At 44.8% G+C, this 12,948-nt stretch overlaps 1 protein-coding gene across 1 annotated transcript; it reads left to right on the top strand.

Annotated features, from left to right (window-relative positions):
• Positions 1-2,428: 2,428 nt before the first annotated feature.
• Positions 2,429-9,040, top strand: dusp14 (dual specificity phosphatase 14). Its single transcript, XM_041941289.1, has 2 exons — positions 2,429-2,524; positions 8,298-9,040. Exon 2 carries the CDS (start codon positions 8,405-8,407, stop codon positions 9,038-9,040), a length of 636 nt encoding a protein of 211 aa, XP_041797223.1. The 5' UTR covers positions 2,429-2,524; positions 8,298-8,404.
• The last annotated feature ends 3,908 nt before the right edge of the window (positions 9,041-12,948 follow it).

Genomic DNA, 12,948 nt, shown 5'->3' with positions numbered 1-12,948 from the left:
GGACGCTGAATGCATGCTGCAGCCCGAGTTATTGTACCAACTGCAGGTCATGTTTCCATACACTGTAGTACTGTAAGACCTGCGCTGCAAAATACAGCTTTTTAAACTGAATTCTGACAAGATAGCTGTCTATGCACCGGTCAGTCTATCATAGTTAACTTATCTGTCTGAAAATAAATGCGTAATGTATTTATTCAAAGGAGAATGTAACCGATAAGCAGTGCTGCACCATTGAGGACACCAAGATGTCCAGTATTTCTGGGAATTTTGAGGGTCTAATGTGCTTGAATGTGTGATTCAGACTGTTTTAAGTCAAAAACAAAATAAAGGGTATCAGCATAGAGGAGTCTTTGAAACAACATTCATGTTATGTGTAATTGGGAAGTCGGATTTCTTAAAATATATTAATTTTTTACAGCGTTTTGTTGGAAGCTAGTCAAAAATGATGTAAGTGGGTTGGTTTCAGCTCGGGGACTTTGGACTCATGACCTCTGTGTTTCTAAAATAGTGTCTACTGCCCTGATGATGTGCTCAGTTGTACGGTTTGCGCTCCACTAACCTCTGAGAAGAAGCACCAGCAGCATTTTGAGGAAAACAAATGGCCTCTTGTTTGGAAAGATTCAGAACTGTGAAAGCCAACAAGATGCAGTTCAGTCAGGCTTTGATGATTCTACTCATAGACAAGAGGTTTGTTTGTTCTGTAGTTGCAGCTCACCAATAATTTTCAGCATTGTGCTCTTGGGAGGTGCTTGATCCTCCCATCGCTTTGGTATGAAGAGTAATTGATGCCAGGGAGAAAGAACAAGCAGACTGTCTACAGATTCTGTATGACAGGTGCTTGTTCTCTCAAACCTGTACATCCACTCACCTGACTTCAGCAATTTCAACCAAAGATCAAAAAGATCATTTCAATCTCTGTCACAGCCGACTACAGTGACAGAGATTAATGACAGTCAAATGTTGATAAAAAGCTGTTTAATTTGCAGCTTTGTGTGTAGTTAGCACACTGCAAAGTGAGGAGAGAACAGAGAAACCATCACAAAAACAGAAAGCACAACCTGACACAGAAATGCTGCAGCTAGCAGAGGAGACTAAATAGTGATGAACACAACTGGGACACACTTGTTGTTGCCATGGTTTCTGACCCATGAACAAGCAGCAACCTCCGGAGGCTGGTTCCAACAGAGAGTCATTCCCCATAGACCCCATATTAAAATGGCCAACTTGACAGAAGACATAAACATGTTTACAGCCTGGTACAAAAAACTGTTCTGCTCTCTATAGCTACCTTCCCAGTTCATGACAACTGTGCAGGGGTGATTTTTTATATAAATAACATTTTTAATTATATCGAGGCTTAAAGTTGTGCATCATTATGCGCATGGCTGCTTTGAGTGACAGCTAGCTGCTAGGTTTCTGCAACCAGGCTTTATTCAGCCTGCCTCAGCTCCACCTCTTTGACCATTTTTGGATTAGCTGGCGGTTTGAGCTTCAAATTTGCTCCTCAGAAGTAGTCGCAGAGACTACCTCCATGTTTAATGGTCTGTGCTCATGAAGTCGTTAAAGTCAGCTAGCCTGAAGTGGTCTTAGAAAATGAAAAATGTTTGTGGTGGCTCATGTTCATCACTTTTTTCAGATTGTATAATTGTTGCACATGTGTTGTCAAATTGGTGAAGATGTTTCTTAACTTGTGTTGTGTCTGCCTGTATTTTCTTAAGCTGCAGTGTGTTGGGCTCTCAGGGCCACCGTACAGCTCAGATAGAGCAGAAACCTCACCTTTGTGCAGCTTCATGAAGTTTTGTTTTCGAGTGTGGAATGGACTCATTATGGAAACATTCAGAGGACCTGCTGTTCTCACGAACCATCGAGTAACTCCGGCCTCAGAGGGCGGTCGGCTCGGGTCACCAGTTTGCGGTGCGAAGGACACCATGCTCTGAAACCACCTCAGCAAGCTGCACAAAGATGAGCTTTATGGTTATATTCAGCTTTTTCAGTTTAACAAGAGCGAAACCTTCAAAGATGAGAACTAACTGGCTAGTTTTGCTGGTTAACCTTCTAACCTGTGATAAATAGCAGCACTCTGCAGCTTGACTGATATTTTCTGCAGGAACCATCCAGGACCATCTAAAGTACACCTGAAAAGCTTAGACAGACTCTCGACTCTAAGTTGCATCCTCCATCAGAAACGCCTGGACACACCTGCATATATGAGCGTGGCCCTCCCGCCCCCTCCTGCGTGCGGCACTGATCACACCTCATAGAAAGGCAGCGCTTCTGTACACGCCGCTCCTGGCAGCGGAGAAGCAGGCGGATGCACCGATGGCTCGTATTTCTGTTGACTTTCACATTATGTTGTTGCGTGTCGCGGTTTGTCTCCCAGCATCTGGCCTCTCGCCATCCCGCTGGCCGTCTGCATGATCGGACTGACTGCAGGTGTATGTCCGGAGTGTGGGAGCAGCCTGCCGGATCGGTGCAGGCAGTGAAGGCGCTTTGAAAACCTCCATCTCTGGCCGGGAGTCGACTGGTAAGTTGAGTTTTACATCTGATGGAGGCAGTTTATCGGCGTCATTTTGACTCAACCACAATTTGACCCAAATCAAACAAAGCGCTGATATTTGAACAAATAATATTACAGCTATTTACTGGGCAGGTTTTATTCTGATCAGTTTTATGATGTAAGATGGGTGAAACTGAAGAAACGAGCGCACCTGCCGCCTCACTTCTACGATGCCTTTAAAGACATGTTGCTGAATTCGGTCGTGTTGCTTTCAGGTGTCAGCATGACACTAACCCTAGCCTGCTTTTTTTTTTATTACTGTTATTTTTTTAATTTAACACCCATTACCAACTTGAACTTGTTAGCGCACGCACAGCTCGCGTCACGCGCACGGGGACGAGCAGCGCGTGCGCAGAGGAGCAGCCCTCATTCAGGGCTCAGTCATAAATTATTGAACTTGTGGAGTCATTCACTTAAAGCTCCACATTTTCACACACTGTGGTGGCGCGCTTTCCGTCCACACAGAGGCGGCCTGCAGTGTCCGAAGTTCAACAGCAGCAGTTATTTTAGTTTAAGAGTTAGTGAAATGTCCATTTAGTGATGCATGTGTCCACTATTACAGCTGCAGCCATTATTTCCATTATCAAGTAATCTGCAAGGTATATTGTCGGTTAAGTGATCATAAAGCAGTGAGAAAAAATTCTCCCAAGCAAGGTGTCATCTTCCTATTGTTTTTTCTTTCAGATCAACAGTTCAAAACTCAAAGATAGTGTGTTTCTTATCAGAGGTGACAAAGAAATTAGCCAGCATGCTTTTTCCCTTGGCATTTTTGCTTGAAAAATGAATTCAACTATTGATTAATTTTCAAATTTCCTAATTGTTTCAGCTCTATTTGATATTCACCGCCTCTAGCAGCAATTATGGGAAACGATGAGTCTGTCTGATTAGATTTTTCAACAGCGTGTCATTTCTTCATTGCTTATAAGTAGAGCAAAGTAGAGTCACTGCATTTATCTGTCTCTAGCGGTGGTTTGTTCCCACACAGAAGGCTTGTTTGTGTGACATGTCTGAGGAAGTGGAAGGAAAAAGGAATCGTCTGTATGTGCGCTGTCAGGAACACACAGTGTGTACGCTCGCCATCTCTCACTGCGTGACATGTGGCCTTGTCTCAGGCTGTTCGTGTGCGGTAGGCTACACGTGTCAGCATGCGACACGGTGAGGTGTGACACTGTGGACTGAGTGAGCGGCACCCAGTCGCTGCTGTGGCAGGAGGGTGCCGAAGCCGAACCCTGTCCTCGAGAGTATTTTGTCACTCCTGGTTCTACACGCGTTAACTCTACTCCTTCTCGACCTTTTGCAGCTGACAATCAAGCGATCTTGTCGTTTGTGGGTCGGAAAGCTGCGCCCAGTTGCGTTTGGATGAATGTGAGGAGCCCACCTGCAAAGAGAACCACCCTTGTCATTGCTCATTGTCTCCTGATTATCATCTCGACTGCAGGCAGCAGAGTCACTTTCAGGGATCGCTCAGACTGAACTAAATGGATTGCCTCTGATTGAGAGACAGTGCTGAGAGCAGCGTGTCTGCCGGTGCCTTTTCCAGTTATCTCAGCGCTTTCGCTCATCTCATTCTGTGGGGTGAGGGAGTGTTAGGCGGAAACGTGTTCTCAGCCAAGTCCAAGTCCCAGCTCAGGTCCGGTTGACGTTAAGTGTGGTGAGAGAGTCGTTGCCGTCAGATCTAGTTTTCCCGCAGGTGGGTCACGTTTCCAATTTGCGTTAGTGGAGGTGGAACCGGACCCCTGAGGAATTTCTCCCCGCAGAGATGGGAGCAGAGACATGCGTAAGACGATTTGCGAGGGGGGGGACCACCTGTTGGCAGGCTCGCTCTGAACGGCGTAGAAGAAGAAGACAAAGAAATGCCGTTTGGGTTGATTTGCCACAGGAAGAGTAAGAATGTGCAGTAACACAAGGAAAGCTGCTCCACTGACCCTCCTCACTGCCTTTTTTTTTGTAGTCCTCACAATGTATTTGATTGACAGCAAGCTGCAGCATCACCACTATCTCCAGCATTACAGTAGATTTTTCTGTGGTGACAGCCTCTGCATAATTCCTCCTCCTCCTCCTCCTCCGCTCTCTGCAGCCTCACTCCTGCCCTGCCCGGGGTATAAATAACCATGTGGATGGAGCAAATCTCAGCAAAGCCTGGCGCTCTGGTACATCAGTACTTTGAAGAGGGCCAGGGATTATTTGGTGCTCTCACATTCCTCATCTCTCTGTTGATGTTGCTGATGTGACTGTCTTATACTGTGGTCAGTAGGTTGTCACAGCAACACAGTTTGTACCTATCTCAGCTGATGGTATATAAATATATATGTGTGTGTGTGTGTGTGTTAGCTGTCTCCATGAATTAGTGCATCAGCTGTGCATCCCACTGAAACAGAAAATGTCTTGTGTTGGTAGTTCACTTTTTCAGTTTTAGCAAGATGTCACAGTTATTGTAGACTGATACCAGACTCTGAATCACTGCCCACATACCAGATTTTTTTCAGTGACTCAGATAAGCCTGGTGTTCTCGCTGACTACGTTTACAAGCACAAAGTATCCGGTTTTTGCCCATATACTGAAAAAGACAGTTTACAGGGCGAATGAATTCCACTCATCTTCCACATTGATAATATCCCATTTACATGCAGCCGTGCATACTCTGATTAACGTAACGACGTGCGTCATGTTGTCCTTTTGTTGCTTTCTTCCATCAAAATGGGATTCTAAAGCCTCTAAAGGTGGAGGACTTGTTCGACAGAGCAAACACAGCCTCCCTTTTTCATTCTATAAGCCACCGTCTTGAAAAGGTTGCAATATTTGGGCATATCTCAAAAACCTGCTGATATCCAAGTCTTTCGTAATGTTTGAAAGTAGGCCTGTTTCTTCGTCTGACCAGAAATGTGGGCTTTTCTTCTGTGCATGCATCTTGACCCCAGCCTGGCAAACTGTTGGCTAGTTGGCTTGTTTACCACACACAGAAGACAGGCAAGAGGCCATGTGTCGCAAACCGTGGTTAAAAACCCCAACTTGAGATGCAGTGTGAAGAACGCTCCTAAAACCCGAATAATATTGGCATATCCCACATGTCTTAATCGGAAATGCTCCATTCAGACTGAGGCCTAATTGGGAAAATCCAAATAAAATATGATGTTTATATGACCCCTTTCAAATCTGGAATACTGTTATATTCAGAATAATAGTGACAAACTAGTGTGCATGTAAAGACAGTCAGTGATTGCAATCGAGCTGATCAGAGTTTCGTAGGTGGGATCAGGGCAGCAACACACAGCTATATTGATTGTTCTAACTTAAAAATACATCTGAATTGACTTATTTCTACAGTTTGACGTTGCATGCATTCAACCCGCAGCAATAGAATCACTTGGGGGAGCACAGCACGCTGTAAACCCACTGTACTGTAGTGTTTTCTTTGCTGGAACCAAAACAATGAGCTGAAAGAGGCTAAAATGTCAGTTGGCAGTTCTCTCTGTGTGTTTATCACTGAGAGTACACTTTTCATATTACAAACAGAAGAAGTTTTCCATTTATTTGCATAAAAATATGGATTTGTGCTGCTTCAACTGCTCCGACAAACCGCTGCAGCATCCATGTGGACTGAAGAAGTATTCGTCAATGACTAATGATGGATTAGAGCAGGATAACACCCTGAACAAACAGGAAATGGCTGATATAAACACCATGTGAGAGTGAATGACGAAGTGGAGAACAAATGGCAGTTCTGTCTGATTATCAGGCTGCAGCTGTTGTTAGATTTGTACTCGTGCATTTCCTGTTTCCACATTCCATTTGGTCCATACAAACGCTTTGAGTGCTACGTTGCGGGCTGCAACTAACAATTATTTCATTGTCAATTAGCCCGATGATTATTCTCCAGATGGATCAATTGATCATGTTGTGAGTAAAAAGGAAAGAGTGAAGAAAAATGTCCTGATCAACAGTTCAAAACCCAAATATCACTGTCGGATAAGACAAAGAAAAGCAGCAAAGTCTCTTTTATCACTAACAATATTTTGTCAATAGTCTAATTGACGAGTCGACTGGTGCTCTCAGTCAGAGATATTTCTCCTACTTCGTTGTCATGAAGTATTTGACGCCTCTTGCAGAAATCTCTGTATCTCTGGCCGCCTTCTGCTGCGGATGATGGTAAGACTCGTTTCTCAGAGTCTGGCTCACTGTAACTGTTGTCTCGTCACCGGTGGCGACCAGTGCGGTGCAGCCACGGCGACCATTTCAGAGGCAAAGTGCAGGGTGATTGGCAACCGGGAGCGAGCCAGACAAACAGGGAGGGACACACTCATCATATGCCATTTGATCTTTTTTTTTGTTTTTTGTGAAAGAGAAGCAGACCCGGCTGAGGTGGCAAAGCTGCGATCAACAGGAGGAGGGAGGCTGCAGAGGAGATGGGCGAATTTCTTTATTCCTTCAGGAGATTAGGCAATAAAACCATTAAAAACTGAGGTTACAACCTGTTTGTTAGGTAGAGGATATCTAGCAGGGAAAAACAAAAGATTTGACAGCTGGTGTTTTTATTTTTCACGTTTTGTGATATGGTAACATTTAAGGCAACCATTAAAACAAAGGCAATATCTACTTGTGACCCTTCATCACCATTTGAATTAAAAAATGACCTTTATCCAGTAATCCATTAGAAAACTCTGAAATTTTGTGTAGCAGGATTATTTTTCAGGTTCCTATCTTGCTAAATAATACACAACCGCCTGCACTGATTTGAAATGGTATAAACTGAATTAAACTACAGTTTAATTAATAAGAAGAATCCCAGTCTGTCTCCGCGGTCTCTTTCTTCACAGGTGACAGCAGGTGACTTCTCTCTGCAGGTTGAATTCCAGTTGAAAGCAGTTGACCCGTGTGTCTTGTTAACCAGACTGTCGCAGAAAAAGAAAGAAAAAGACCTGCCGGCCAGACCGGTGCACATGGTGTGGATGACGCACGACAAGTGCAACAGCGTGTGCAGTAGCGCCTGGAGCTGTGGGCTCTCTGCTGATAACTTAAGTATTAGCGCAGGAGGCTTTTTCCATCATGTACAGTGCAGCCAGCAATGTCACATTACGGTTCCTAATAATATCTTTTTCTTCACAATCAGGCGTCTTCATGTTCACGCTGCAGCTCATAAAGGGAAGATTATTTAGATCAGCCTTTCTGGAAAAAGAAAACGGAATAAGATGAGGAAAATTTTGTGCTTAAATGAATTATATTATCGGCACACTTTGGTGTGAACGTGCAGTGTATGATTACTTTCCACCCTGCCGTTTGGTGCAGTCCAGAACCACATTAACAGCAGCAATAGGCAGAGAGGCGAGAGATGTAATCTGTATGTGTGGGTTGTGGATGGATGAACATGAGATGAGGTGAGCGTATGCCTCCAGGGGGTCGGCGCTCACATGGCAGGGGGAGGCACGTCTCAGTGTGCAGCACCGAGGCCGCCCGACCTCGATGTAGAGAGACGTACAGCAGAGACAGGCTGGTCTCTGCTGGTCTGTAGATAGTCAGCCGCAGCGACTGCTCTTTAATTGTCTCGTCTGTGTGGTGTTTTTAAAGTTTAAAGACTCAGACTGCAGGATAACACTGTCTGGAAAGCGCGTTGGAGCCTTTGCAAACCGTGGGGATGTTGCATAATTGTGAGGTGTTTGTACATTTGTCAGCCTGAGTGCTCAGCCTACAGTGAACTGTTTAATTTAGTTTCATGTTGAAAGTGGAATCTGTTTGTGTGTTCCAGGAGCTGTCTGGCTGGTCCCGCTGCACTACTATGACTCTGAGCTCCTGAAGATTTTGCTCTTATTAAAAACAATTCGCCGTCCCTCTTGCAGCCCACTTGATTCCTCGATGGGTTCCCGCAGCCAAGGCTTCTTCCACCACCACCACCACCACCACCACCGTAGCTCCATGGTGCCCGCTGCGGTGCCGAGGCTGCTGCCTGAGAACGGCAGCCTGCTGGGCGGCATCGCGCAAATCACCCCCAACCTCTTCCTCAGCAGAGGGAACGTGGCGTCCAACCGCAGCCTGCTGCTGTCCAAAGGCATCACCTGTGTGGTCAACGCCACCATCGAGCTCCCCAACTTCAACTGGCCTCACATGGAGTACGTAAAGGTCCCGCTGGCCGACATGCCTCACTCCCCCATCTCCTTGTACTTCGACAGCGTGGCTGATAAGATCCACAGCGTGGGACGAAAGCGGGGGGCGGTGCTGGTGCACTGTGCAGCGGGGGTAAGCCGCTCAGCCTCTCTGTGTCTGGCGTACCTCATGAAGTATCACCGCGTGTCTCTGGCCGAGGCCCACGCCTGGGTCAAAGCCCGCCGCCCCGTCATCAGGCCCAACGGCGGCTTCTGGCGCCAGCTCATCGAGTACGAGAGGAAGCTGTTCGGTAGAAACTCTGTAAAGATGGTGCAGACGCCCTACGGGGTCATACCTGATGTTTATGAGAGGGACCGCAGGAGCCTGGCTCCATACTGGGGCCTGTGAGGGAGGCTGCGCCGACCGTCCACAGCGAGGGATCGAGGAGGAAAGTGAAGATGAGCCCTCTTGTCCTCCTGGACCGCAGGTTCAGAACAGGCGAAGTGAGACGAGTGTGAGTGTACATCTGTGTGAAGCTTATTAAATACTGGTGCGTTTGGACAGAGGGAGTCTAACCACACACTGGTTGTTGATGGTGCTGCTGTTCATCCAACCAGCTGCCTCCATTAAGCCTTTGAGTGGAAGCAAGGCGACTTCAAGCCCAGAATCCTTAGGACCAAAGGATCGATTTGGACCACAATGATGTCAGACACCAAAACAAGATGAAACGAGTGCAGAAGTCGGTGCTGTCTTTCTCCTGGTCCGTTTTTTCCAGCTCCAGTGGAGGACGAGCGCCGTGTGAAGGTGTTGGCTGAGACTCTGCAGCTCTGACAGCGATGTGACTGAAGTCCTTTTCCTGACGTGATGTCATGTGGTGGTATTGTGCCAGTTTTGCAGTAGTCTTTAGTGTGGAGGGCAGCAGCATGCTCTCAATTTATGGTAGCATTTAAGATAAGTGTACAGAAAAAAAAAAAATATATAGACAAATTATTTTATTGGAATGTACTGATAGTGAGCAAAAAATGATTATGGCACAGTTTAACTGAACATTTAAAGATGTATATCTGCCTTTTTTAAGGTGAAAATCTAGAAGATGTGAGCTGAAAGTCGAGGTTTAGGGAAAAGTTCCTGTGTACCACAGGGTTGACTGTTCCAGCCTTTGCAGTGCTATTTGATGCTGTATTAACAAAAATATCTGCCGCCTCAAGGAAACTGGTAGCTCTATGATAGACGCTTGGAAGAATATTTTCTATTCCACTGTTTTTGCCTTGTGTCCAAGGTTGCAGAAAGTGCAGTACAGAAAACACGTTTTATTTCTCTGTGTGACCCGGCCTTCCTTTGTGGTTGCCCGTCTAAAGAGCGACGCAGCGCAGACTGAGAATCCTTTTTTTCATGTCGTCTGCTGGTTTTTAATTTTAATTTTGCTGCACATGCTGTCCACGCTCCAAAAGTACTGTTTAGCACTTAACAGTTGTCGCCTGAGACAAAAAAAAAATGATACTGCAATAAATCCTAATTCAGACCATCATCAAGACTGCCACCAATATTATCCATAAAAGAAAACAGAATGCAGCAAATAATGCAGTGAACATATGGATCCTTGCTTTTTTAAAAATTTGATGGTATATTTTCCTCTTAAAGGTGCCCTGTGGAGTTTAATTGTAAACAAAAGTTATATTTACATTCAGCAGCAAAACACACACTAAGGTCTAAGGTCTAACAACCTCATAAAACATATGCAAAGCCAAGTATTTCAAATCCAGCATTGTTTAGATCCGTGTTTACATGCTAGCAGCGTTCTTCTTCGCTGCCTTTTCTGGCGCGTTGCTTCGACCGTTGGCGTATTACTGCCACCTGCAGATCAAAGTGCGAAAGTGTGAAAGCTTTCGCAAGATTATGTGTCGTGTCGCCTGTGCGCAAAAGCTCCACAGGTTGCCTTTAACTGCAGCATATGAGGTGCATTAAAACACCCACACCCGTTGTTTTCCCCAGCAGCATACTGACACACATCCTTGCGAGTTGATGCATTTCAAGGCACCACTGTTCGATCTAGATTTGGCACTTCATGGCCCCCATAGAGTGACTTCTCCTTCTGTCTGTATGTGTGGTACAGGAGCCAACCTACGCGCCACGTAACATTGTGTCACGCCATGTTACAATGCTACGTGAAGCGTCCTCAGTGTGTGTAGCATTTCAATTGACATGTTCAAAGTGCTTATTTTGTCCAATGAAAGATGTAAAGATGTTTAAAATTACTTATAGAACAGAAGAAAGAGCTATTTCTCACATTTTAGATGCAGGGATAAATGATTAGCAAAATTGTTCTTAACAGTAATAATGATAATGTATCGTATGTTGCAGAATCACCCATACTGTGATACCATCGTTATCGTGGGCAGTGAATGTATCGTGATAGTTTTGTAGTATGATTTCTTGACTCTTGCCCCGACACTGTAGTGCAGTATAATGTCAGCGTTAGGTGTGGTCAGACATCTAGCAGACCACATGCAGCAGTGATGGTGGTCGTAGTCATAAGTGCAAAAGAGATGACATCTTAGACCCACAGAGATCAGTGCGAGCGATCCTCTGCCATAACACATTAAGTGTGATATTACCATTAAAATAAACATAAGGTCAGAGGTAAACAATTGTTAGCAGGAGAAAGATGCATAATCTGTAATCTGACTTCAAATTTTCATTCCCCAAAACAGTCATATTAAAATAATAAAAACAAATTCATGTCACTGTTTGTGTTCAGATTTTAAAGAAAAATCCACCTCTAACACACAGTTTGAGGATTTTACTGGACTCAGATTGTAGATGTGCTTGAAAGCAGCCGCACTTTTCCGATCCTTTTTTTCCCATGACGTCTCTGAGATGTTTTCACATGAAGCGGCTGCGGTGTTGCCTGTGATGAAGGCCTCCTGTTGTTCATTCTGCGCAGCCATTTTCCCCGCGAGATGTCTTCAGACGCCAAAGACATGTTCTGTCATTCATTTTCATTTGCTGTGGCTACAGAGCAGCAGACAGATATTGATGAGCGCTATTTGTCTTATGCCCACACTTCTGAGGGACCTCCGGAGTGGTCTCCACGATGAGTTCCATTACCCAGAGAGACGAGGCCTGTCTGATGACAGGCCAACCACCGTGGAGATGCACAAGTGATGGGCCCAAATTATACACCGCACACATGATTTTCTCATAGCAAAAAATAAAAAAATCATCTTTTTCTCCTCCAGCGTCTTCCTCAGCCTTTGCTGTGTTAATGTGAGTACATGCACGAGGTTTCCAGGGCATAGTCAAGCACTAAAAGTAAACACATCCCTCACCGGCGGCAGGATATTATCATCTATCATTAAAGCCGTAAGCAGAGCCATTTGCATCATCCTGGGCGTCAGCGGCAGGCCAGGCTCCAGGAGTGCAGACCATGCAGAACGAACAACGCCGATCACGTTTGAGGAGATGACATTCAGACTGCAGCGACTCAAAAGGATGCATCAGACACTGGTGAGCTGCAGCAAACTGCTGTGTGTTATATGCTTTTTTTCACTATATGTTAAGTTTTTTGTTTGATTAGTCAATTAATGATGATAAAATGTGAGCACTTGGTGAAATAAGTATAATAGTGAAATCGCAGCTTCCTCGAGCCCAAGGTGATGTGTTCAAATACCTTGTTTTATCTTAACCAACAGTTCAAAACGCAAATGTTTGGATGTGTTGCTTTGAAATTTTGTTAAACATAGTCCAGACCATAGACCATAGCACCATCGTCAGGTCAAACTTTTAATTTGTCTAATATTTTAGTTTATGACCAAATACCTGCAGAACTAATGACATTCTCATCAGCCTTAACTGTACTTTGAAATGTTAGCATGCTAGCAGGCTAAGCTAAGGTGGTGATTCTGGTAAATGTTACCTGCTGACATTAGCTGCGTTTCCGTTGCCCCTAGAAATGCGCAAATCCTAAATATCGCAATACGAAACTGGTAATGGAAACACCTATATTTTGAAAATCCTCTCAAATATCGCTAAAACATTTTTAAGCTCTCATGAGGTGGTTTTTCAGACGTGTCGACATAAAAGTGTATCGCAAAAGTGTAATGGAAACACTTTTTTCGCATTTACACGGCCATCTTCCTCAAAATGAAATCTAGCAGGATGGAGAATCTTGGCTGGTACGCAAAACACTGTTCAATGGAAACATCTGCAAGTAGCATTTGAACTTTGCCGAAATTTCAGAAATATCGCTTTTATTTTGCGAACAACTGTAATGGAAATGCAGCTTTTGTCATTGTGAGCCTGTTAGCATGCTAGCA

The sequence above is a fragment of the Chelmon rostratus genome, chromosome 7 (assembly GCF_017976325.1).
Source record: "Chelmon rostratus isolate fCheRos1 chromosome 7, fCheRos1.pri, whole genome shotgun sequence".
Classification (NCBI taxonomy): Eukaryota; Metazoa; Chordata; class Actinopteri; order Chaetodontiformes; family Chaetodontidae; genus Chelmon; species Chelmon rostratus.
The sequence above is the reverse complement of the archived record's forward strand: the minus strand, read 5'-3'. Positions and strand labels throughout refer to the sequence as shown.

Bases quoted from the DNA above. Each gene is read 5' to 3' on its own strand.
- dusp14 (XM_041941289.1), top strand. From the start codon at position 8,405: ATGGGTTCCCGCAGCCAAGGCTTCTTCCACCACCACCACCACCACCAC.